Source organism: Talpa occidentalis, unplaced genomic scaffold (genome assembly GCF_014898055.3).
Source record: "Talpa occidentalis isolate TD23 unplaced genomic scaffold, MPIMG_talOcc4v2.1 talOcc4.3, whole genome shotgun sequence".
Classification (NCBI taxonomy): Eukaryota; Metazoa; Chordata; class Mammalia; order Eulipotyphla; family Talpidae; genus Talpa; species Talpa occidentalis.
Window position 1 is genome coordinate 29,219,978 of NW_023603184.1, and position 22,296 is coordinate 29,242,273.

The 22,296-nt window shown below is 42.9% G+C and overlaps 2 protein-coding genes across 14 annotated transcripts in view; one reads left to right on the top strand and one right to left on the bottom strand.

Moving 5' to 3' along the window:
- BMAL1 (basic helix-loop-helix ARNT like 1) overlaps nucleotides 1-13,430 on the top strand; it is a 254,388-nt gene extending 240,958 nt beyond the window's left edge. For all 10 annotated transcript variants that reach the window (XM_054699379.1, XM_054699380.1, XM_054699378.1 and 7 more), the window contains 8 exons: nucleotides 456-702; nucleotides 1,788-1,894; nucleotides 3,098-3,248; nucleotides 4,079-4,167; nucleotides 5,622-5,730; nucleotides 8,412-8,505; nucleotides 12,041-12,143; nucleotides 12,763-13,430. In XM_054699379.1, the coding sequence (XP_054555354.1) occupies nucleotides 456-702; nucleotides 1,788-1,894; nucleotides 3,098-3,248; nucleotides 4,079-4,167; nucleotides 5,622-5,730; nucleotides 8,412-8,505; nucleotides 12,041-12,143; nucleotides 12,763-12,923 (1,061 nt within the window). In that variant the 3' untranslated portion in view covers nucleotides 12,924-13,430. The remainder of the gene's footprint in view (nucleotides 1-455; nucleotides 703-1,787; nucleotides 1,895-3,097; nucleotides 3,249-4,078; nucleotides 4,168-5,621; nucleotides 5,731-8,411; nucleotides 8,506-12,040; nucleotides 12,144-12,762) is intronic.
- Nucleotides 13,431-13,634: 204 nt separating this feature from the next.
- Nucleotides 13,635-22,296, bottom strand: part of BTBD10 (BTB domain containing 10) — a 68,372-nt gene continuing 59,710 nt past the window's right edge. For all 4 annotated transcript variants that reach the window (XM_054699386.1, XM_037522693.2, XM_037522694.2 and 1 more), the window contains 3 exons: nucleotides 21,976-22,173; nucleotides 19,248-19,358; nucleotides 13,635-14,735 (listed from right to left, as the gene is read on the bottom strand). In XM_054699386.1, the coding sequence (XP_054555361.1) occupies nucleotides 14,425-14,735; nucleotides 19,248-19,358; nucleotides 21,976-22,173 (620 nt within the window). In that variant the 3' untranslated portion in view covers nucleotides 13,635-14,424. The remainder of the gene's footprint in view (nucleotides 14,736-19,247; nucleotides 19,359-21,975; nucleotides 22,174-22,296) is intronic.

Here is a 22,296-nt window from a genome sequence, read left to right on the forward strand (position 1 = left end):
TGGCCTCTGGCCTGCCTTTCCAGTTCTGCCCCTGGTGCCTGCTCTTCACTCAACCACACAGAAGTCCTGCTGCTCACGCAGCACTGGGTCGGGGCTAGTCACTGGGCTAGTTCTGTGTGAGAAACAGGAGCTCCTCTGTGCCTTCATACACTCCCCCACCTTTACACGTGCCGGCCCCTTAGCTGGTGCTGCTCCTGCCTGCTCCACCCTCTGTGTTGTTTTCCTGGGCAGTGCCCCATCCCCATGGAGTCGGGGCTCCCTTCTCAGTAAAACCTGTTGCACTAAGCACGTGCGACCCTGGGGGGCAGCTGCCTGGTTTCCTCCCTCTCTCTCCGGATGCTTGCATCTGGATCAGGAAGGCGGTAGTTCCTATTTTGATTTCCAACCCATCTAGACTACCTGTGCCTCATGCCCCAGAGCCACACCGCCACTAACCACAGGCTTTTGCTTTCTAGCGGATCGAAAAAGCTTCTGCACAATCCACAGCACAGGATATTTGAAGAGCTGGCCACCCACAAAGATGGGGCTGGATGAAGACAACGAACCAGACAACGAAGGCTGCAATCTCAGCTGCCTGGTCGCCATTGGTCGGCTGCATTCTCACGTGGTTCCACAACCAGTGAATGGGGAGATCAGGGTGAAATCAATGGAATATGTTTCTCGGCACGCCATAGACGGGAAGTTTGTTTTTGTAGACCAGAGGTAAGAGTCCGCGTGTCACCCTTGAACATGACGGTAGAGGACTTGTCAGCTCTGAGTGAGGCAGAAGGTACATGGGCCACCAGTTGGCTTTCTTAAGACTTAGAGAGAAGGAAGTGATGAGGCTCTGAGAAATGCAGCCCAGTAGGTTTTCTGTGTCATTCGTTGGCATGTCGAAAGTTAAGGGAGTGACGTGGATGGCCGAGAGAGAAGTAGTAGGTAGAGCATGCACTCTGAAACTATGGAATGTTCCACGGCCATTACCGTGATTGACTCTTAGAAGGTAGCTCTTGGAAAAGATTCCAAGTGCTGAGTTACCCAAATAGTGTCATTGGGTATGGTAACATCATATGGCTATTTAGATTTGAATATAATCAATTAAAATTAAATAAAAAATTTGAATTCTCATACTCAGCAACCATGTTTCAGGTACTCAGTAACCATATGCAGCTAAGGGCACAGGGAGAGATCATTTCTATATTCAGAAAGTCCTGTTGGGTAGAACTGATCTATCTCAATCTCAGCTTTTATGGAATATCCATAGGAGTGGGGACCCATCCTGAAAGCTGACTTCTTTTGTTTTCACAACTAATTAGTAGTTGATTTGGACTAAGATCCCTGATGTCCCAAATTTCCCATTGCTCTCCACTGTGTCCTGAAGATCATTCACAGAGTAATAATTTTCTGGCTACTAAAAATAGTAACTAAGTGCTGGAAACACCTGCTTTTCAAGGTCCTTGTGGCCCCACTGTTGGAGTGCCTGGTGTTTCGTCATCCCGATAAAAATGGACATTAAGATGGAGAGGCTTTGCACAGGAGTTTAGATCTCTGCCACCGTTTACATCTAGTATGGTTATGCCACTTTTAAACCTCCCGGCATTTGATTTCTTATGAAGCCCTTTGAAAGGCTTTTTTGCTTTCTTTCCTTCTATTTTTATAGCCTTGATTAAATCCAGTTGTATTTTTTTCGTGTCTGTATCCATAAGGTAACAGTTTTGATCTTCTTCTGATAGTAGGGCTCATCGACAGCAGAGATGTTTGTTTATCATCTGAATAGCTTTTCTTTTTTAAAAATAACTCTTTTTTAGGGCAACAGCTATTTTGGCATATTTACCGCAAGAACTTCTAGGCACATCATGTTATGAGTATTTTCACCAGGATGACATAGGACATCTTGCAGAATGTCATAGACAAGGTAAGCTGGAGTCTATAAAGTCTTAAGTTTAAAGTGTCCCCCTGCTTCTAGACTAGCCCGTCTAACCTTCCAGAGAAATCTCCCTCCATGATGTGGAAGTCAGCCAGCCCAAGAGTCTCCCTATTCTCTGTATACAGGCCAGAGCAATTTCGTGAAGGCATCTCTTGTTCAGAGAATTTACCTGGACTCTGCAAAGATTTATAGGAGGCCTTAAATATGTATCTCCACAAAATCCCGCCCCGTCTCCTGTATTTTCCTCTTGACACAGCTGCATATGTGGTCTCCTGAGAGAAGCCAGCGCTGAGTCCTACGCCAGACCTGTTGATTCCCTGCAGACACGCATATCCATAGAGGCCCCTTTCTGCCACCTCCACAGCCATGACTCTGCTGCAGGCCCGTATGCCCACTCCCAACAGGCCTGCCTGATCCCTTTTGCTCTGGTCTGTCTTCCATTGTTATCCCACCTGTGCCCTGAGAAATTGAGCCTGATGATGACATGTCCTTGCTTCAAAATCCCTGCCTTTAGATTCCAATCCAAAGGCCTTTGGCAGATATTCAGGACGCTCCACCTCCTCAGCTTCACACTCCCATCCCTACCTACAGACACCTCATGCGCCAGCCACACTGACCAGCTCCTCACTCCCTGTCCTACCAGGCCCTGCCACCCCTAAGTCACTTCTGGGTTCCTCCCTCCTCCTCTGGGCAAATCTGCATTCATCCCAAGGGCTCTGATCTCCTCTGCAGAGCTGCATGGGGGCAGGCTTTCTCCCCCGGCTCCTCTTCCATCTCCAGCGCCTGGCATGTGAAGCGTGCTCGTGACGAGTGTTATACCATAGCATGAGGTCTCCGTCGGTGGGTGACCTCGCCTGATCCAGATGTCCTGAAAATGCTGAGCTGCCCTCAGGTGCTCCTTTCGCGCCTTCTTGTCCATTGACGTTCACTTCACAGCTGGCTGCAGCTGGATGTCTAGGCTGCATTGTTATTCCCTGGAGCCAGCATTTCATACAGTCTGAAAAATAGTGACAGATCCACTAATGAATGGGAAGGCGCGGAGTCAGGCCCCCAGAAACAGTCTGTTCTTTGATGTGCCGGCTCCCTCGGCTTACGAAGGCAGGAGAGCACCGGGGCCTGAGCGCCGCTAAGTATCTGGTTAGTTTAACAGCCTGGCTTGAGGAAACGTTCACGGTTTCTTTGTATTTTCAGTTTTACAGACAAGAGAAAAGATTACAACTAATTGCTATAAGTTTAAAATCAAGGATGGTTCTTTCATCACGCTACGGAGTCGATGGTTCAGTTTCATGAACCCTTGGACCAAGGAAGTAGAATACATTGTCTCCACCAACACAGTCGTTCTGTAAGTGTTCTTCCTGTGTCAGAAGCGAAGCTTCAAAGAGAAACGCCTAGGGCACCTCACCGGGAAGGGGGTTCAGGCAGGGCCAGTGTCGCATCCTTTAATCCCCCCTGCTAATATCCTGTGACACCTCAGGAATGACAGAAGCCAAAGGGGTTATTAGCAAAGCACCAGCTTCGGTGCCCATCCCGTGCAGGCCACCAGCCTGTGGACTTGCTCCAGGAAAGGGCAGCACTTCCTTTCTGACAAAGCCATCAGCCTTTGAATCGCAGGCCTCGCTGGCAGGGCGTCCCGGGGTGCTGCTGTGGAGGAGGCGGCGCACACAGGCACCGGCGCACGTTGCCTGTGGCCTAGGACAGGCGGGCATCCACCCCACCAGGCTGGCGGCCTGAGCACTGGCAGTCAGAATAATGCCTCAAAGGCTGCCGCCTGCGGCGTGAACAGGGCAGGGAAGGACCTCCTCCGTGTCCCTGCCTGCTCCCCAGTCTCCTTTCCAGGGTTCCCGGACCTCCACCGGTGGTTAGAACTGAGTGGAGGGCTGGGGCTGGGTGTGCGGCAGGCAGGAGAGGCGGCCCGGCAGCAGAGGCAGGCCTTGCCAATGTTGCCATCCCTGCTGAACAGTGTCCTGCACAGACTAGGAGGCAGCGAGGCCAAAGGCTGGGCGCTCTCCATCGCGTTACCCAACAGCAAAGCCTGTCCAGCCACTCAGACGCACGCTTCATTTTCTGGCCTGTCCAGGTCCAGAGTGGACACCGGACCCCTGGGCCAGGGTGAAAGGTGCACGGTTCTGAGCAGGCCTGACTCACATTTCCTTATTGCTGGGCTGTTCACAGAGCCAACGTCCTGGAAGGTGGGGACCCAACCTTCCCGCAGCTCACGGCGTCCCCCCACAGCATGGACAGCATGCTGCCCTCTGGAGAAGGTAACTACGGACTGCTGGGCATCGGGGTTTGCCCGAGAGCAGCTGCTTGTGGCCGATAAATACTCAGGAGCCCCAGCCAGCATGTCCTGTGGAGCAAGGGAGGCCTCGAGGGGATGAGCAATGAGGACGCTGTCGTCTCGCTTTCTCTGTGGAGTCTGAAATACCAGGAATTCCCTCTTTGCTGGGGCTGCCCTCACCCTGGAAGTCCCTGAAATAGCAAACTCGTTGCTCCTCTTGTGCACTCCTCCCTGTGTGGTGTCTAGTGGCTGTGATGTGCTCTCTGGCGACTGTCACTGGCTCCTGTGGTGGTGGTGGGGCGTCTGTCAACGTGCAGGGGTTCAAGGGGGGTGCCATATCCGGGATGGGGCCTTGGCCCCTGCTGTCTACATCTGACTTACCCTTCCTTGCACCCACCTCTGCTTCAGTCCCCACCTCTCTATACCCACGACTCCTGCAGCCACTCTGTCCTGTGCCATGGTCTGTCTTGCCAAGTGCCTCTTGGACAGAGCCACCTGGGGTCCCAGAGGCACCTGCTGGTCCGCACTCCTCTGTCTGGTCGGTTGCTAAACCCCTCCCTCCATCTCTCATTCTGTCCAGACATGGAGTCCTGACCCTTCCATCTCAGTCCTGTCACCACTATTGCTGCTGTGCTGCCTTCATCTCTCGGATGGTCACAGATGACTTCCTGGCCTCTGTCTTGCTCTCTCATACCTGCCCTGTCCCCCTCTGTAGCTCATGCTCCAGCAGTGGACTTTCTAATAACCCAAATCTAAGTCAGTGCCTTTTCTGTGGAGTCCTTTGGTGCTGCTTGTCCGCTCGATACTGTCCGAGTTTGTTAGCATGCCCGCGGCCCTTCGTGGCCTGACTGTTCCTGCCTCTCCAGCTTACTCTGTCACTCCCTCATGGCCAGTCATGGCGAGCTTCTCCCCTTGTCCTGCCTCAGTGCCCTTGCATGTATTACTGCTCTACCTTGACTCCTCCCTCCTTCGCTGACAAGTTAGTGCACATTCCTCTCGCAAGACTCGTCCCACAGTTAAGCTCTTCCTGTGGTCAGGAAACTGACCACAGATAATTTGGGTGCCTTGTTGGGTGTCAAACTTACACTTTGCTGCAGCCAGCGTTCATGTTGTCTGTCAGCCCGTGAAGACGGTGAGCTCCTTGAGGCCAAGGATGCTGACTTCTCTCTGGTGCTCGGCCCGGTACTGGGTAAACATCCGCTGAGCGCACAAGAGAAATTAGATGCTTCTTGGCAGCGCTTGCCTCTGATCCCGGAAGGAAACTGCAGCCTTTTCTTGTGGAATGCCTTTTCTGGACAGGCTGTGCCTCTGATGTCCCTCAGGGCACAACCCTAACGTTGAACTCCACATCGTGGGGTAAACTGGTTTTGATTTAACATGTAATAGCATTCCTTCCTCGGTGTTCCCTTTTCCCACTCTCAGATTCCTTTGTTGTAGGTGGCCCGAAGAGGACCCACCCCACTGTTCCAGGGATTCCAGGGGGAACCAGGGCCGGGGCAGGAAAAATAGGTCGCATGATTGCTGAGGAAATCATGGAAATCCACAGGCAAGTAGCCCTTTCTAGTCCCCCGCCACCCCCTCAAACACGGGCGCTTCACCCACTATGGGGGTCTTGTGGAGACTTGGTTGTCACGGCCGGGCGGGAGGCTGCTGCGGAACACCCGGTGGGTAGCGGCAGGGAGCACACTGGCCAAATGTCCTGTAGTATGTGGGGCACTCGCCGCGTTCCCTCCCGCCCACCAGAAACCTTAGCCAGTCCAAAATGTCAGCAGTGCCGTGATTGGGAAATCCTGCCTGAAATAAAGACCCTAAATCCAAACAGGCCAGAGCTAAAGGGAACTACTTGGAAGCTCGACTTTCTTACTGCTTCTGTATGACACAGAGCTTCCAGGGAGGATGGGTGTACATTAACATCCGGGACGGCAGGAGTACACGCTGTGATCTGCCGCGTGATCAAGCCCTTAAAACATTAGCTTCTTCAAATCAAAAAGCTGCCTGAGGTTAGTAATAGAGACCGAGCAGGTCAGGTACGAAGGAAAGCTCTCGTGCGCAAGACTTCTGTTCCGCATCTAAGAGAAGTTTGGAAGTTTGCACCCTGGACCTCTGAACTTGGCTTTTCTTTTTTTTTTTTTTTTTTTTTTTTTTTTAAAGATTTATTTATTTATTTATACAAGCACTGGGTACAGTCAGAAGCGCAGGAGGGTGAGAGAACTCACCAGAGCCAGAGCGGGGAGCAGAGCAGGCAGAAGGACCGAAGTACACTGCTGAGGGGAGCAGCGGGCGGCAGGAGAGGTCTGCGCGCCATGTGGGACCCTCCTCCGGTGGCCGGGGAGCAGCCGGGGATGGAACCGGCGCTGCAGAGGCTGCGGGCAGCTTCGCAACCCAGCGCTCAACCGCTGCGCCACCGGGGAGGCCCTGAACTTGGCTTTTTTAGAGCATCTTTTAATTTTTTGGTTTCTGTCGATTTACACCATAAAAATGGCAGGCAGTAGCCACCTCCCAAGGACTGTTGAGGATTGTGAGGGAACGCAGGCAAGTTCCTGACCAGAAACAGACATAGGGTGAGTGGTGTGTTTTGAGTGCTTCAATACCGAGTCTCTGTCTTCAAGAGCAGTCACAGAGAAGGCATTTTAAGTCGATTTGAATTTGGGGGGTGGAGAGAATGGTAACCAACTACTTGGGAATGCAGACAAAAAGGAACATACTCAGAAGGGAAAAACAATCCCTGCTGCCACTGTCTTGATTCCCTTAGGAGACTCAGAGGATGATCGTTTTCCAGTTGGCCGCAGAGGGCGCTTACCCCAGTGTGCTTCCACCAGCCCTAGGAATGATGGAGGTAGCTGCCCTAGTCTACTTCAGGAAGGACCTGTGTGCAGTGATCAGCCACTAAACACTGTGTTTTGATTGAGTTCATCCAAGGATAATACAAAAGAGTACCTGACCTCACGGATCTTACGATCTTTGAGGTCTGTTTTCTTTATGACAATGAAAAGAGGGAGAATTCCTGAGCAGGCAAGAGTTTGGTCTTAACCAGGGTTTGTGATGAAGGTGGGCATTCCTTCTAGAAAATACAAGCACATACTGGAGTGGGCATGTGAGTGGCATATTGGGTTCTAAAAGCAGGCCATCTAACTGGGGAGCCTTTTTGTAGAGGCTCATGATGGGAGATAGTACTAAGCATCCCATGAAATTATGCTAAGCGTATTTGAATTTAGACCCAAAAAAAGGGCAAGACCCCATTCATTGTAGGATGCTAAGCAAATGTCCAGAGGGTTAAGTATTGTGGACACTGAATTGGAAGAGATGAAGGTGAGCAAGTAATCACCCAGGAATGAAGCCCAGCTTATAGGGGTGGTACTGTCTGAAAGAGAACTCAGTCATTTTAAGGAAGGTAGTAAAGATGAAGTAACGAGCAAAAGCAATTCCAAGATGGGGACTGTGGGGAAAATAGTGGCTTCAGAGTCATAAATAGGAAAAGGATGGAGACATTTTCAGCAAGTAATTAGTGCCTGCCTGTGTATGCTGAAAGTATGATATAATTTTATCTTGCCTTTGAGGAGTTTCTAATCCAAAGGAGAAAATGTGGTAACGAATTTATAGAAGTAGGCAGTACAAATAAGAGTCAAAAGGAGCGGAGAGCTGGTGGTTGCACAGCTGCTACCATGTGCTCCCTAAATCCAGCTGCACTGCTGCGAGTCTGCTCTGTAGGTGCGCCTGTGTCACTCTAGCCCCTCCATTTCCTGAATATTTACTAACCAGTGTTTGTAGGAACAAGATAAATCACTTGCTGTGGATTCCAGTTCATGCTATTAAAAAGGTTTCCTCCAACCCTGAAATACAGATTTTGTGAGGAAATAAAATTGGTCATTTAGTTGAAATTCATCAGCCTGGAATAGACTCTAATCTGAGGGCTTTAACAGAGGCTTGACTTGAAGGTCCACATTCTAGATCACGTGCCTATGGAATAAATCTAGTTTATCACCTATTTTTATAAAGTTTTATTGGAACACAGATACAACCCATTCATTTATGTATTACATAGTGGCAGAGTCAAGTACTTATGCCAGACACCAAATGGCCTAAAGAGCCGAAGCTAGTTACTATCTGGCCTTCACAGAAAGGTTTGCCAGTCCCTGCTATAGATCTTTATTCTTCACGTGTGTGGAATTCATACTCCCGGGCGGGGGAAGGAAAGGCGGCATAACAAACACCTCTCTTCCCTGACAGGATAAGAGGGTCGTCGCCTTCCAGCTGTGGCTCTAGCCCATTGAACATCACAAGTACACCTCCCCCTGACGCCTCTTCTCCGGGAGGCAAGAAGGTAAGCCTGGTGACTCTTAGACTGCGGTCCTTCTTAATCTAGAGAGCCTCTTGCTCAAGTTCTCAAATGTTGGAAGTGGGAGTATATAATTACAGTTGTGGGTGCCACAAGCTGGGCCTTTTTTTCCCTCGAAGTAAAGTATTTGTGTGACGCGCAGCACAAAAGCCTGCCCAGTAGTGCCAGGGGGGTTGCGACATCCTCAGCATTTATTCCATTTAACTGGGGGACACAGGAAAAGGTGGTTCTGTTGTGCTGAGGGAATGATTAGTGAGTGCCTCACGTAGAAAACTTACCTAGTTCTCTGCCAGTTTTCAAGAAAATAATCGTGTCTAGTGAAGGCACTGGAAACAGCAAAACCAGCAGTGCTTTGAAAGGTAAGTCCTGCTTTTGCAACTGCAGATAAGTTAGGGATATGCCACCTGGGTCACCGGTGAGGTGGCAGCGTTGGGCACAGATGCCTGTCAGTCACCGTCTCCAAGAGGAGCTGTCTGGAAGGCTCCACCCTGGGTTTAGCAGCCACTCATCTGTTTCAATCTCTGCTGGAGAATATACAAGTCTAGGCCGGTGTTCACTGTAAATTATGGATCTACCTACAGTGCCTGATGTTAATATGGGTTAGGACAGTCCAGAAGCCATCATTTTGGACATAGTCCTCCTTTTCCTATCTCCCAAAATACAGAGAGAAATAAAGAATATTAGTAATTTACCCACTTGGAACTCCTGGGACCCAAAATACATTGAATGCAGGGCATGAATTTTCAGAAGTGGCTCAGGTTACCATGAGCTGTGGTGCTGCCAGGTGGGACGGGGTAGCTGGTGAGGAAGGGCAGGGTAGGACACCTCTTCTACTAGAGCAACATTTTTATTTTATATATGAATCTTCTGTGAAAGTTTTTATTTTTGAAAAAAGGTTTTAACTCCTCCTAGGAATGTTCAAAAGTCAACAAATTAATGGCTAAGAGTACTGTCAAAGTAAAACAGACTTGGGTTTCAGACTGACTTCCTCAGGAGCTAGTTATGTGACCCCTTATAATTTTTTTAAGCCCTGGTTTTCTTTATAAAGGGGCTAAAATGTTAGGACAGCCAGCAACTCTGCACATGGAAACCCTATTATGCGATAATACATACATGTGCAAGTGCCGGAGTAGCCTTCAGTAATGACTCTGAAAATAGCATCAATAAAAGTAGCTGGGCCGGGTACCCTCCCCCACTGCTTGCAACTATACTTAGCTCTGCTCCGTTACACCTGGAGGTTCTTCATCCATACTGGATCCACCATCCCCTTAAAGTGGTTTCCCCTTCTGGGCTTCTCAATTCAACGTCGGGCACTTGACTTTCTGGTAGCACAAGGAATCCTACTACTGTTTTGAGAAGTTATCAGTCCAATAGGGTACCTAAAAATTATTACTCAAGCAATTTTCATCTGCATTCTTCCATCTTATCCTTACAACTTTATATATAATGAGGTCAAGACTCCCAAATGTTAAAAGATTAGCTGAGCATTTATTAATAAGTGCTGCCTCAAAGTATGAACCCAAACTAAGTCAAGGTGTCTTCTGATTTTTCATACCAACTGCCAGAGATCTAAAACTCTACTGTGCATTGCAAAGCACTCAGTCATTTTGAAGCATTTATGGAATTTTTTCCTTTGGGCTTATAAAAATGGGTCTGGAGGAATTCTGGAAATAAATGTACATTCTTATGAGGCCTCAGCAACAAAACAATGTAAGAAGAGTAGTCTTAAAAAACCAAACAAACTAATAATACTGAAACATGATTTTTTTTCTCAGCGTCGATACGTGCACTGACAGTGTACGAGCAATGTTGGTTAAAACTGATGCTTCTGCACAAATCAGGGCAGTGGCACCATACTGTCGGTGTCGTCACTGTTTTCCTCATACACATAACTTAAAAGCCAGTTCCATTTAAGAATGTCCTTAATGGAGCAGTAAAAATGATTACTTTTATAAAAGTCTTGAGTAAAACTCTAATAATGTTACAAAATGGGAAGTATAGAAAAGCACTGCATAGCAAGTATGACAGTTGTCTCAAGGGGGGGAAAAAGCACTTATGTGATTGACTTGAATTTCTTTTTTCATAGGATACCCTTTTTACTATCACACAGTGTGGTTCATTCAGATTTGGGTACTTAGTATATATTGTCTTGAAAATGGAGTGACTGCCACTTCAAGGAAAACAACTAACAGTATTACTGATGATAAAATTTTAGCTTGAATATCAAGCAAAATTGAAAGTTTTAGAAAAACATAATCTACTTTTAGCTCAACAGCTTCTTTCGAAAGCTTAACAAGATATTTCTGATGAGACAGGTAAATATTAAAAATGGTCATATTATGAAATTGTATAATGAAATGTGTCAACATCTGGAAGCTCTGCCTGACTCAGTGAACCAACACTTTCCAAGTGACACAGCAAGATAATTTCAAAAACAAGCAGACTCATCTATTCTAAATGCCGATTTCAACATAGCAGAGTACAAAATTTCATTTATACGGTTGCAGATACTACACTGCAACTAACATTTAAGAAAATTTCCTTGAGTTTGATGTAGTATCAAAGACAACGACGATTATTTTGAAAAGGCTAATGAAATACCTTTTCCAGCTTCCCTGAGAGGCCAAATTTCTTTCATATGCTTCAGTGAAACAAATCTGAAAACAATGAAACAGCAAATATAGAATCCTATATGTAGTCTACTCAGCTATACATTATTTGCAAAAAATAGAAAATATTTTTGTTTTGAAGTTTTCATTAAAATGTTATTTATATTAATAGGTTATATTTTTAACTTTACCTTTAAATAGTGACTATTAGTATAGATCATATAAACAATTCCTCAAGAGTCCTCAATTTTTGAGATAGTAAATGGGTGCCTAGACCCGAAACCGAACTGCGGCAATAAAAGCTGTAATGCCATCTACTGGCAAGGCCTGGAATCACACCTGCCCTGAAATTCCAGCATTACCAAAAAGCATTTTGTCACCTACATCCAAATACTTCTCAAAGATGCTTCTCTGTAATGAGACTCAGCTAGGGGAAGAAAACAGGATGGAAAAGAAAATTTAAGTAGTAATGCTCCTCAGTGACCTATCTTATTAAACCACTGGCTAGTGCAGTCAGCGCCTGTAGCATAACTGATTTCATTTCTAAAGTTTTGTTATTTGTGACTCCTTAGAGCCAGTTTTACAGCCCTCCCCCCCTTTTAGCATCATCTATTGCTGTAAAATCTATTTCTCTGAGTTATGGGAGAACAGCCCAGGTGGCCTAATTGAGATTTAGTCCTTCTCCTTGAATAGGTGAACAGCATCATTTAAGGTAATTGAACGCGCTAGGGATTTTATTCAGCTTTAAATTGCCTGTGTAGGCTGAATCTAAGGAAAAGTTTTGGGGTCCAGGTTTTTCTTATCGAGATCATTCCAAACTATTTGAATTCATTCCATAGGAAACTGAAGTCATTGCGCATATGATGAATACAACTGATTGAACCTCCTGTGAAAACTTCTTTTGTTTGTAGATTTTAAATGGAGGGACACCAGACATTCCTTCCAGTGGCCTACTACCAGGGCAGGCTCCAGAGAACCCAGGCTATCCATATTCGGATAGTTCTTCTATTCTTGGTACGTGACATTATTTCATTGCAGTAAGCATCTGGCATAGTTTTAACTGAATTGTATGAACTAGTTTTAGCTAAGTTGATAAGAACAAAGTGAAGGTTTAAAATTTGCTTAATATTTGTTTAAATCTTTAAAGAGTTCAGGTGGGGGTCCAAATTTGTCCATGGAATTCAAGAGAATAGTCTAGACACAGGCTTTTTCCTACTGTACGGAACATAATCTCTTCAGGGGAGAACCAGTGAAAGTTGATATATAAAGGTGGTCAATAAGCAGTTCGAGGGTATTCAATCATTGAAGGATGGGAAGTTTGCTCTTATCCCACCCAACTTCTCTTTTCAGATTCTTTTCCTGATTTTTACCTTCCAGTTTATCCTTCTGCTTATAGACTTAAAATGCGATCACCTGAAATGCCTTTTATGTTTGAATTTTAACATTTATTGAATTTTAAGCATTTTATTTCTAAAATATTGGCTTTTCCCTCTGAAAAATGCCAAATATTATGGCAGTGCAGCCCAAAAAGGCTTTCTCACACTATTAACTTTCTTGGTGTGCTTCAGGATTGTTCCTGAAAGTTACACGCGCTTTGGTGTGATCACTGACTGGTCTTTATCTCCTCCCACAGGTGAGAACCCTCACATAGGCATAGACATGATAGACAACGATCAAGGCTCAAGTAGCCCCAGTAATGATGAGGCAGCAATGGCTGTCATAATGAGCCTCTTGGAAGCAGATGCTGGGCTGGGTGGCCCTGTTGACTTTAGTGACTTGCCATGGCCATTGTAAACACTACGTGTTGCTTTGACAACAGGTAAGGATCAAAGTGCATTACTGGTGAAGTTTTACAGACTATGAAGTTTACTGGATAAGGAGAGACCAGCTTTTATGTACTGTCTTCATAAAAGCCATTTCAGAGCCATTGATACAAGTCAATCTTACCATGTGTAACTTCAGACAAAGTGGACCTAAGCCTGCTCCAGTGTTTCTTCATCATATGATTATTGGGCTAGCTGTGGATAGCTTGCATTAATTGTATATTTTGGATTCTGTTTGTGTTGAATTTTTTAATCATTGTGCACAGAAGCATCATTGGTAGCTTTTATATGCAAATGGTCATTTCAGATGTATGGTGTTTTTACACTACAAAGAAGTCCCATGTGGATATTTCTTATATTAATTGTATCATAAAGCCGTTTATTCTTCCTTGTAAGAATCCTTTACTATAAATATGGGTTAAAGTATAATGTATTAGACAGTTAATATTTTTAATAAATGTTTCCCTTGTTCTATAAATAACGTTCACATTTGAAATAGAAAAACCCTACAAGCTATGTGTCTGGATCTTAAGTGTTTTACAGTGGTGGAAGGACAAACCAAATGACATTTATAGAATCGTTTGGCCTTTATAAACTACTAGTTGGTTTCTACTTTCCTTCATACCACTAGGGAAAGAAACCTAATTATGACACGCTCTGGTCAAAGTGATTATAAAGTTGATCAGAAAGTTTAAAACAATGGAAGTTTATTTTGATGAAAAACTTGAGTTTACAATCATTTAGTAAATGAAGAACAAACACTTCATTTTGCTATCCCATAACTCTTCAAGGAAAATAAAAATTAGTAAATAAATACGTTAACAGATTAAGGATAAGGCCGACTGAATAAACCCTCTCTGAATGTTCATACTCCCTGCATGTGTACTCAAAGGGTGAAAATGGCACTGAGATAAATAAGATATGGGTAGTTGAATCTTGTCATAAGCATTCAAATAAGCCCAATGACATTCACTTTTGCGCATCATGGGCAGCAAACTATACTTTTTACTGAAGGAGTACTTTGATAGCACTTTAGTTACATATTGTGCATCACAACTATAAAAATGGCTTCAACAATTCCATTTAACCACCATTCATAAAGTGCAACTAATAGAATCTGCATTTTACCTGGGGTGTGACAAACACCTAAACTGAAAGTACCCCAGCTGCCAATTTCCACAATTTCTGAAAAGGTCTAGACATGTGAAAAAGGACTGTCCCCCATACAAAGACCCAATTTCACAAACCTACTGGTAAACAAATACATTTATATAATTGGAACCTCAGGATGCTAGAGTTGTACTCATTTAAAAAACCATTCAGCTACCTTTGGTCTTTAAAAAAGCCTACACTGCAACATCCTAAACATTGTTATGTGCATCTCACAATGAAAAGAGTGGCCTTGCAGTGCAGAATGAGGAGAGTGCAACGTCACCGTGAATAGTAGCATGCTATGGTTTCAAGAAACATCATCACAGCATTGGATTCTGTGCATCAGGATCAAGGTCATTGCTGCCAGAAGGGGGATGAATGGGGAGAATATCCAGCTCATCCACTTGTGGAGTCGGGTGCATGACTACCAGTTGGTCCTGGGGAATGTCTGCAGCAGCTGCTGCCAGGTTGGTGATGGATTTGCTCTTTACACACTGAAAGTCTACGTGTCGACTCTTTCCTTCTTCCTTTTCCCAGGACATTCGAATAAAAGGCCTTTGGACATAGTTGTAAATCACTTCTGGTCGGCCCCCAGGCCTTTTCTTTACTTTTTCTTTGTAGGTAGGATAACCTGAAGGAGAGAAAAGTTTTCACAACAGAATCCACACACTTTTCTCACCAATTTATATTAAAGAGGACTTTCCTGCTATAGCTCCTGAACAAAAGAAGGGAAATAGTCTACTCAATCAGTTCATCAACCACAACCTTAAATCTTACCTATGTAAGTCATATCCCCTTCCACCATCCTTTTGGCTACTCAATAATCCAACCACTAGAATAATATGAAGAGCATGCAGGGGATAGGTCCTGAATCTGGTGTACCTTGATCTGTATCTATGAATCCTTATTATCCTTGATTATCTGGCCTCAAAGCCTGCAATTCACTGCCACAGTAGCCTACTTCTTTAAGCCTACATCTCATCTTTATATTGCTCTGAGGTTTTTCTTTCCTTTTTATTTCAAATGACCACTATAAAGCTCTCTAGCTTCAGTGGTTTTGCATCTAGGTCAGCAAAGCCAGTTTTAAACCCCTATCTTTTTTATCATTTTAATATTGTGACTACCAACAACCAAGCAATTCATTGAGACAATTCCACAGCAGCTTTCCCTGACTAATTATACCTACCTCCTCCTTTTGAATCAACATCACTGAAAAGTAACAACTAGTAAAGACAACTTAGTTTTAAAAATTTTTCATTCACCAGTAAGGTGATTTCTTTAGATTCCTAAGTCATGTTAGAAACTATTACAATTAAACTACCATAATTTTACAATTAAAATAATTTTACAATTAAACTACCATAATATTACAATTAAAACTACCATAATTTTTTTCTCCTTTCTCCTTCTTCCTACTAGCAAGAATTGGCAATCATCTTGCTGTAAACTGCCATATAATAGATACTTCAAGGTTGCAGGCCCTATGGTTTTTGCCACAACTATTCAATTATGCCATTGTAAAGAGAAACCAGCAACAGACAATATATAAATATATAAATGAGTATGTCTTTGTTCCAATAAACTTTATAAAAAGCAGGTATGGGCTTGATTTGGCCCATGGATCACAGACCACAGCAAAGATCAGAAAAATAGAAAGACCTCACATAGTAGGGACTCAGGTAATGATTATTGCATAAGAGGATGAATGTGGACATGGATAGCTAGTAAATTTTGCCATGGGTAGAGTGCATGTATATGGTGGGGGTGGGGGGGCTGAGGTTCAGGGTAGCATAGGGCAAGCAGGATAAAAACTTTGAAAACCTTCTGCAGAATGTCTTCTTTGTTTCACACTTCCAGTCAATTACCAACTAAAGGACAATACTAGAGGTTAGACAGGTCTCCATTCTTAACCCCTTGTCACTGATTCCTCTTGGACAATTAGGAAGTCTAAAATTCCCATTGCATCATATTCTAATCTGTCCTCTATACAAAGTCACCACTGTATAAGTGTAGTCATACTACTGGGTTGTCGGAAAAGTCTGCATTTTTGCAAAGAAAAATATATGATGGCTTTTCTGACAACCCAATACATCCTTGCTTAAACATTACCTATGGTTTCCTCATGCTTAAAAGAGGTCAGTACTCCTTAGCATAATACATAAGGCTTTCTTTTTTACAACTGGTTCCACCCTACATACGTCCCTCTAATCTATTAGAGCTTGCAATTGTATTGGCCATATTAAACTTTTCACTTCTATTCTGCTTCACCAAAGCACTAATAATCTGTTTTGTGCTTTTACATACACAGTCCTGCTGCCTGTTTCCCATTCCCTCCTTTCATCCCTGTAGCTCTTTTCTCCCTAGCAAAATCACTGAGTCTCTCCCCATCTCCCTCTGCCCTGAGTTAATCACTTCCTAAGCTCCACTGAATTCCTATTTTAACAATATTTACAGCACTAAGTTGCAATTCTCTGTATCTAATTTTTGGTATCTCTAACTCTCACCTAAATAGTGCATTCTTACATGGTCAGTGTCTTTATCTCTGCAACCCCAGTGCCTAGCATATGCCTGTACATTATAGGCATAAGTAAGTACTTAGACAAAGCGTGACCGAACTATGAGAATATATCAGTTACAAGTGATAACTTCCTGGATATCCACCTACCTGAAGAGAATGATTATTCCTTTAAAAAAATGATAAAGTAAATGAAGTCTATCTCTGGCTTCCAAATTTACCAGTTTATTCTTTCAACAAGTAATAATTTAGCAGCTATTGTATCAAACAATTATAATATCCAGATACTGCCTTAAAGGGGTTTCTGGTCACCTAAAGATGATGAAATTGTTTATAAAATCAAAGACCAACTAAAACAAAGTATACAACATAAAAGCATGAGGACAATGGTGAAGGTGTAAAGAATTCAGAAGAGGAATGAGATTCTAATGGGCTAAAATAGAAAAAAGTTTCCTGAAGGCCTCCTTTGTGCTGGATCTTAATGGATGAGCAAGGTTGAGATAGGCAGAAACAAGGGGCGGGCAATGCCCCTTGAGAGAGTATCATTCACAGACAAAATGGCATAAGCTAAGCTATAGAGGCTGGAACATATGGCTGGTTAGGAGACCCTGAGATGTGTCTGGTTAAAGCAGAGGGTATGTACTGGGAAACAGTGGGAAGTAACATTAGAAATAGGTTTGGATCAACAGGGAGAACCTCAAGTAAATTATACCTTAAAAAAAAAAAAAATGGAGCGGGTCAGAAAGCAAACTAGGCACTTACTCAAAGGAGACATACAGGTGACCAATAGGCAGATAAAAAAATGTTCATCATCGCTTATCATTAGGGAAATGCAAATCAAAGCCACAATGACATATCACTTCACAGCAGTGGAAATAACCCATATCAAAATGACCAGATACAACAAGTGCTGGAGAAAAAAGGGACCCTTTCACATGGTTGGTGGGAATGTAGACTGGTCCAGTCCCTATGGAAAGCCGGGTGGAGGTTTCTCAAAACACTAAAAATGGATTGGCCAAACAACCCAGCAATTCCATTCCTACGTATCTACACAAAAAAATACAAAAACACTAATCCAAAAGGAAATCTGCACTCCTTTGTTCATAGCAACACTATAACAGCATATGGAAACCAACCTAAGTGCCCAAAAGCTGATGAATAGATCAAGAAGATGTGCTACACACAGTAGAATACTACTCAGCAATCAAAGACAAACTCATGCCATTTGCAGTAACATGGATGGAGCTGGAAAGGATTATGCTATGTGAAATAAGCCAGAAGGAGAAAGACAAACACCAAACAGTGCCATTTATATGTGGAGTATAGAAAAACTAAACATAGTTAGACAAAGGCAAACTTTAAAACCAACCAATGAAAGCAGACCATAGATCTTTTGGGGAAGGAGTGAGGAACTGGGGATGAAGAGGAGGGAAGAGCACAATGGACTACAGTGGAGGACAATGGGTGTTTCAGTGGTGGAAGTGCTACAGTAAATACACCAGAGAGGAAATCATATATTGTCAAAACACTAGCAAGGGGGCCCCCCTGGTGGCACAAGGGGTTAAGATGCAGCCTATTAAGCTATCCACAGCCACCGCAGCATGAGTTCGATTCCTGGCCAGGGAGCTGCCCACATGGTGCAGCAGACCTCTCCTGGCTTGCCTGCTGCTCCCCTCAGCAGTGTGTTTCAGTCAGTCTGCCTGCTCTGTTCCCTGATCTGTCTCTGGTGAATCCTCTCACCCCTCACACTCCTTGCTTATACCCCATAAATAAATCTTAAAAAAAAAAAAAAAAAAAAGCAAAACACTAGTAAGGATGGTAAATAATGACACTTCAATAAAAATAATAAAAGTATTTTCATATGTAGTTACGATGAAATAACACTTGCAATTTGTAATTAATTTGTAAATAAGCTATTATCATACCTTAAGACACAAGCTGCCAGTATGACTTTTATATGAATCTTCAGAAAGTAGTTTTTAATTCTGTTGGGCTTTGAGGAGCTCCAACAGTCTTTAGGCAAAGACTTCTGTCAATCTCAGGGGAATATACACACATGCCCACACATACTACACGAACTTTGCCAAAAATGAATTAGGGAGGGGGGCCTCCCTGGTGGCTCAAGGGGTTAAGCGTCATCCCTCTGAAGCAATCTACAGCTACTGCAGCAAGAGTTTGATCCCTGGCTAGGGAGGTGACTCACATGGCAGGGCAGACCTCTCCTGTCTCGCCAGTGGCTCCCCTCAGCAGTGTGTTTCAGTCAATACACCTTTTCTGCTCCCCACTCTGTCTCTGGTGAGTCCTCTCACCCCCCATCACCTCTGGCCTGTACCCCAGCTCTTGTATGCATAAATAAATCTTTATAAGAATGAATTAGGGTGAACTATAGAAGAAAAGACAAATTCACATGTCTATACTACAGAGAAATCTTACAAAATAAATCATTTCTAATAACCTATTTTCTCAGATAAAGGAAACAGATTTTTATCATTTATTTGTCTACTACCTATGCATTCAGTAATCATTTGCCTGAATAGTTCTGGCAATGTATTTAAAATAAATTCTAAGTGGGATCCAATTTTTAACCTTGTTTTTTCAAAAGAAATTGAAATAATGAAAATGTCTTACCTTCTATTCCCAATCTTATCTTCTTAAGACCCCTCTCTTTCAAAACTGATTTGGCCACATCTCTGTTTTCAATGTACTTGAAAAATCTATATAACTTTGTGCTATAAATAACTGGAAACAAAAAGAAAAATATTTTACTAAAATCAGTACTTGGAGATGAACTTAAAAAAGTTATCCTGATTATCAAAGGGCACTGACAACCCTAAAAGCCCAAATAATGGATGCAGTGGATGCCAAAGGATGACTAGCCGACACGACAAATTCAGTACAGTTAATGTATAAGCAAAGATCTACTTAGATTGAAAGAAAAAAAGCTTTAATAACCAATCATGGAACCCAATCCATACGAAAAATCTCCTTCTGATAGGTCATATACAAACTTATTAGAGAATGGGATCTGCCCCAATTTCTTCAAATAAGATAGCCAAAGGAAGCTATCAATATAACATTTTCAAGCAGGCAAGGTAGACTTTGCTATGTCGCCTACAAAGCCCTTATCTGGTGAGAAATAAACTGCATTGTTGGACAGCACAAAATGGATACATCTTGCATTTCATGGATTGAGCAACTATTAATAACTCCCCAAAAAAGGCAAAGACCCTCCCCACAAACTGTTTTCCATTCAGGCGAACAGCCCCACTTTTAATACTGATGTTAAATATGGCAGATTCGAGCATGTTCTGCCTAGGTTAGTCTGTTTAGAGCAAACTGGCTTTGCAAAGGACAGACATTCCACTGACAACATGTTGAGTCTTCCAAATATGCTGGGAACTTCAGGGAGTTAGACTGATGGACCTTCCTCGCCTTCTCTCTTTCAGGTGGAGTTATCTCCCTTAAAAGGTGAACTGCAAAGGTTTTTTCAAAAAAAGAAAAACACACTCACAAACCAAACATGCTGGTTTAAGAGCCAATAAAAGGAAAATACGTATACAGATGTTACTTGTGGGGTGAATTTGTGATTATTACTATATACTTATGATTACTGATATTTTAAAATAAAAATCTGTTAATATTTCTTAATGGTTGCTGTCATAATGTCATAAGTAGGAAAATCGGGCTGAAGAGTCTATTGCCTCAAATAAATCTTTAGGTTCGGTCATTTTGGCACAAAATCAAACATGCTTAGACGAAGTAATGTTTTCAGTCCCTACTTGAAGCTTGAAAGTTAAAATAAAAAAGACAAACTAAAAAATATTGAAATGGAAAGCTGAAAAGGAAAATCTAGGTCTAGAATAGTTCTGGTATCATGTTAAGTCATTTGGCTATACTCGAGTCAAACTTTTTAAAAACTAAAATAAAATGAAAATTACAGTTTATTCCTCTTCCTTAATGGGAAAAAAATCTGGTGCATTTCTTTTGAATTCTGCTAATCTTATTTTTCCTGAATTTCTATTCATAATATAGAAAATCATTATCGACAGTGTAGGAATGAAGAAATGGCAATAGAAATGTTTATTTCTATAATTGTCCACAAAAGTATGATGATACTCATTTAAGTGGAAACATCTCAATGTGAATCTTAAAAGGAACTACCTTAGGGCCTCCCCCTGGTGGTGCAGCGGTAGAGCACTGGGCTGCAAAGCTGCCCGCAGCATCTGCAGTGCCGGTTCATCCCTGGCCACCGGGGAAGGTCCCACATGGCGCAGCAGACCTCTCCTGTCTCGCCTGCTGCTCCCCTCAGCAGTGTGTTTCGTCAGTCTGCCTGTTCTGTTCCCCATTCTGTCTCTGGTGAATCCTCTCACCCTCCCACATATCTGGCCTGTACCCCGGTTCTTGTATAAAATAAATCTTTAAAAAAAAAAAAACTACCATAATTTTTTTGAAAATACTAAATACTAAAAATTATAAATCAAAAAGACTACTACATGGAGTGTGCCTTGTTATGATTTGAGGAAAGGCTAACAGAAAAATCAGAAATTAAAGAGTTTTGGTATTTTCTATAATCTTACATTTTTTACTTAAATTCTAATTCTTATCAAGTGAATAAAGACAAGTACAGAACAAGGTATCAGGCTATTTTACATGATTCTTGAAATCATTCTTATAACTCTTCTCAATCTATAAAAGTGGTCATAAGTATTATACTGGGTTCATCAAGAACAATGAGAAAAATTTCCCAACAAAAACATCAAAAGGATATTCAGAAAATGTTTTGAAGGACAATTTAAAAAAATTAGTCATTACTGCCCAAGATAAACTGTTTTGATCAGAAATACCTACAGGTCACTGTTTCTCCAGGACCATGTGATATTAAAAAGAAACACCTCCAAACTTAAAAGTCACCCTTAAAATCAATGATTTAATGCCATATAAAAAAAAAAAATCTGTTTTTCATAATCTACTTCAGGTTCTACTTCTCTAGGATGGTTCTAAAGTCAAAGAAAACAGCTATCAAGATCCATATATTCAACAAAGAGCAAACCATTTCTGTGCATGACAGGTGGGCACACTTTTTCTATCAGCGGCCAAATAGTACTTTGGGCTTTGCGAGCCATGCGGTCTTTGTTGCAAACTACTCAACTGTGCCACTGTAGCATAAAAGCAATCATAGACAATACATAAAACTTTATTTATGAAAACAGGCAATGGGCTGGATTTGGCCCACAGGCAACAGTTTGCTAACTCCTGGTAAGGTAAGAGTTCAATGTACTAAATAAAAACCGTGCTTTGCTTGGTGTAAGAGAATCTGTGATGACTTAAGAAAGAGAAAACATGCCACAATACTTACTCTGTGAATACTCTTCTCCCATCTGCGGTGGATACTCTTCATCCCAATCAACCACATCATCGTCTGTAAGCACCACTATGTGGCATTCTCGTTCCCCACTCTGGGCACTAGCTACCATAAGAGGCAGGATCATTTCTTCCAGATAAAATTCAAACTGTCTACGAGCACCATCATTTGATAACTCATGCATTAGGGCACCTGAAATGAAACCCACAAAAACATCTTGATGTTTTTGGATGACTAATAAGAGGAGCAGAAGCAACACAGAAACAAAATGCTGAATTAACTCAGCCCCTATTTGAGACTACTAGAGACAGTATT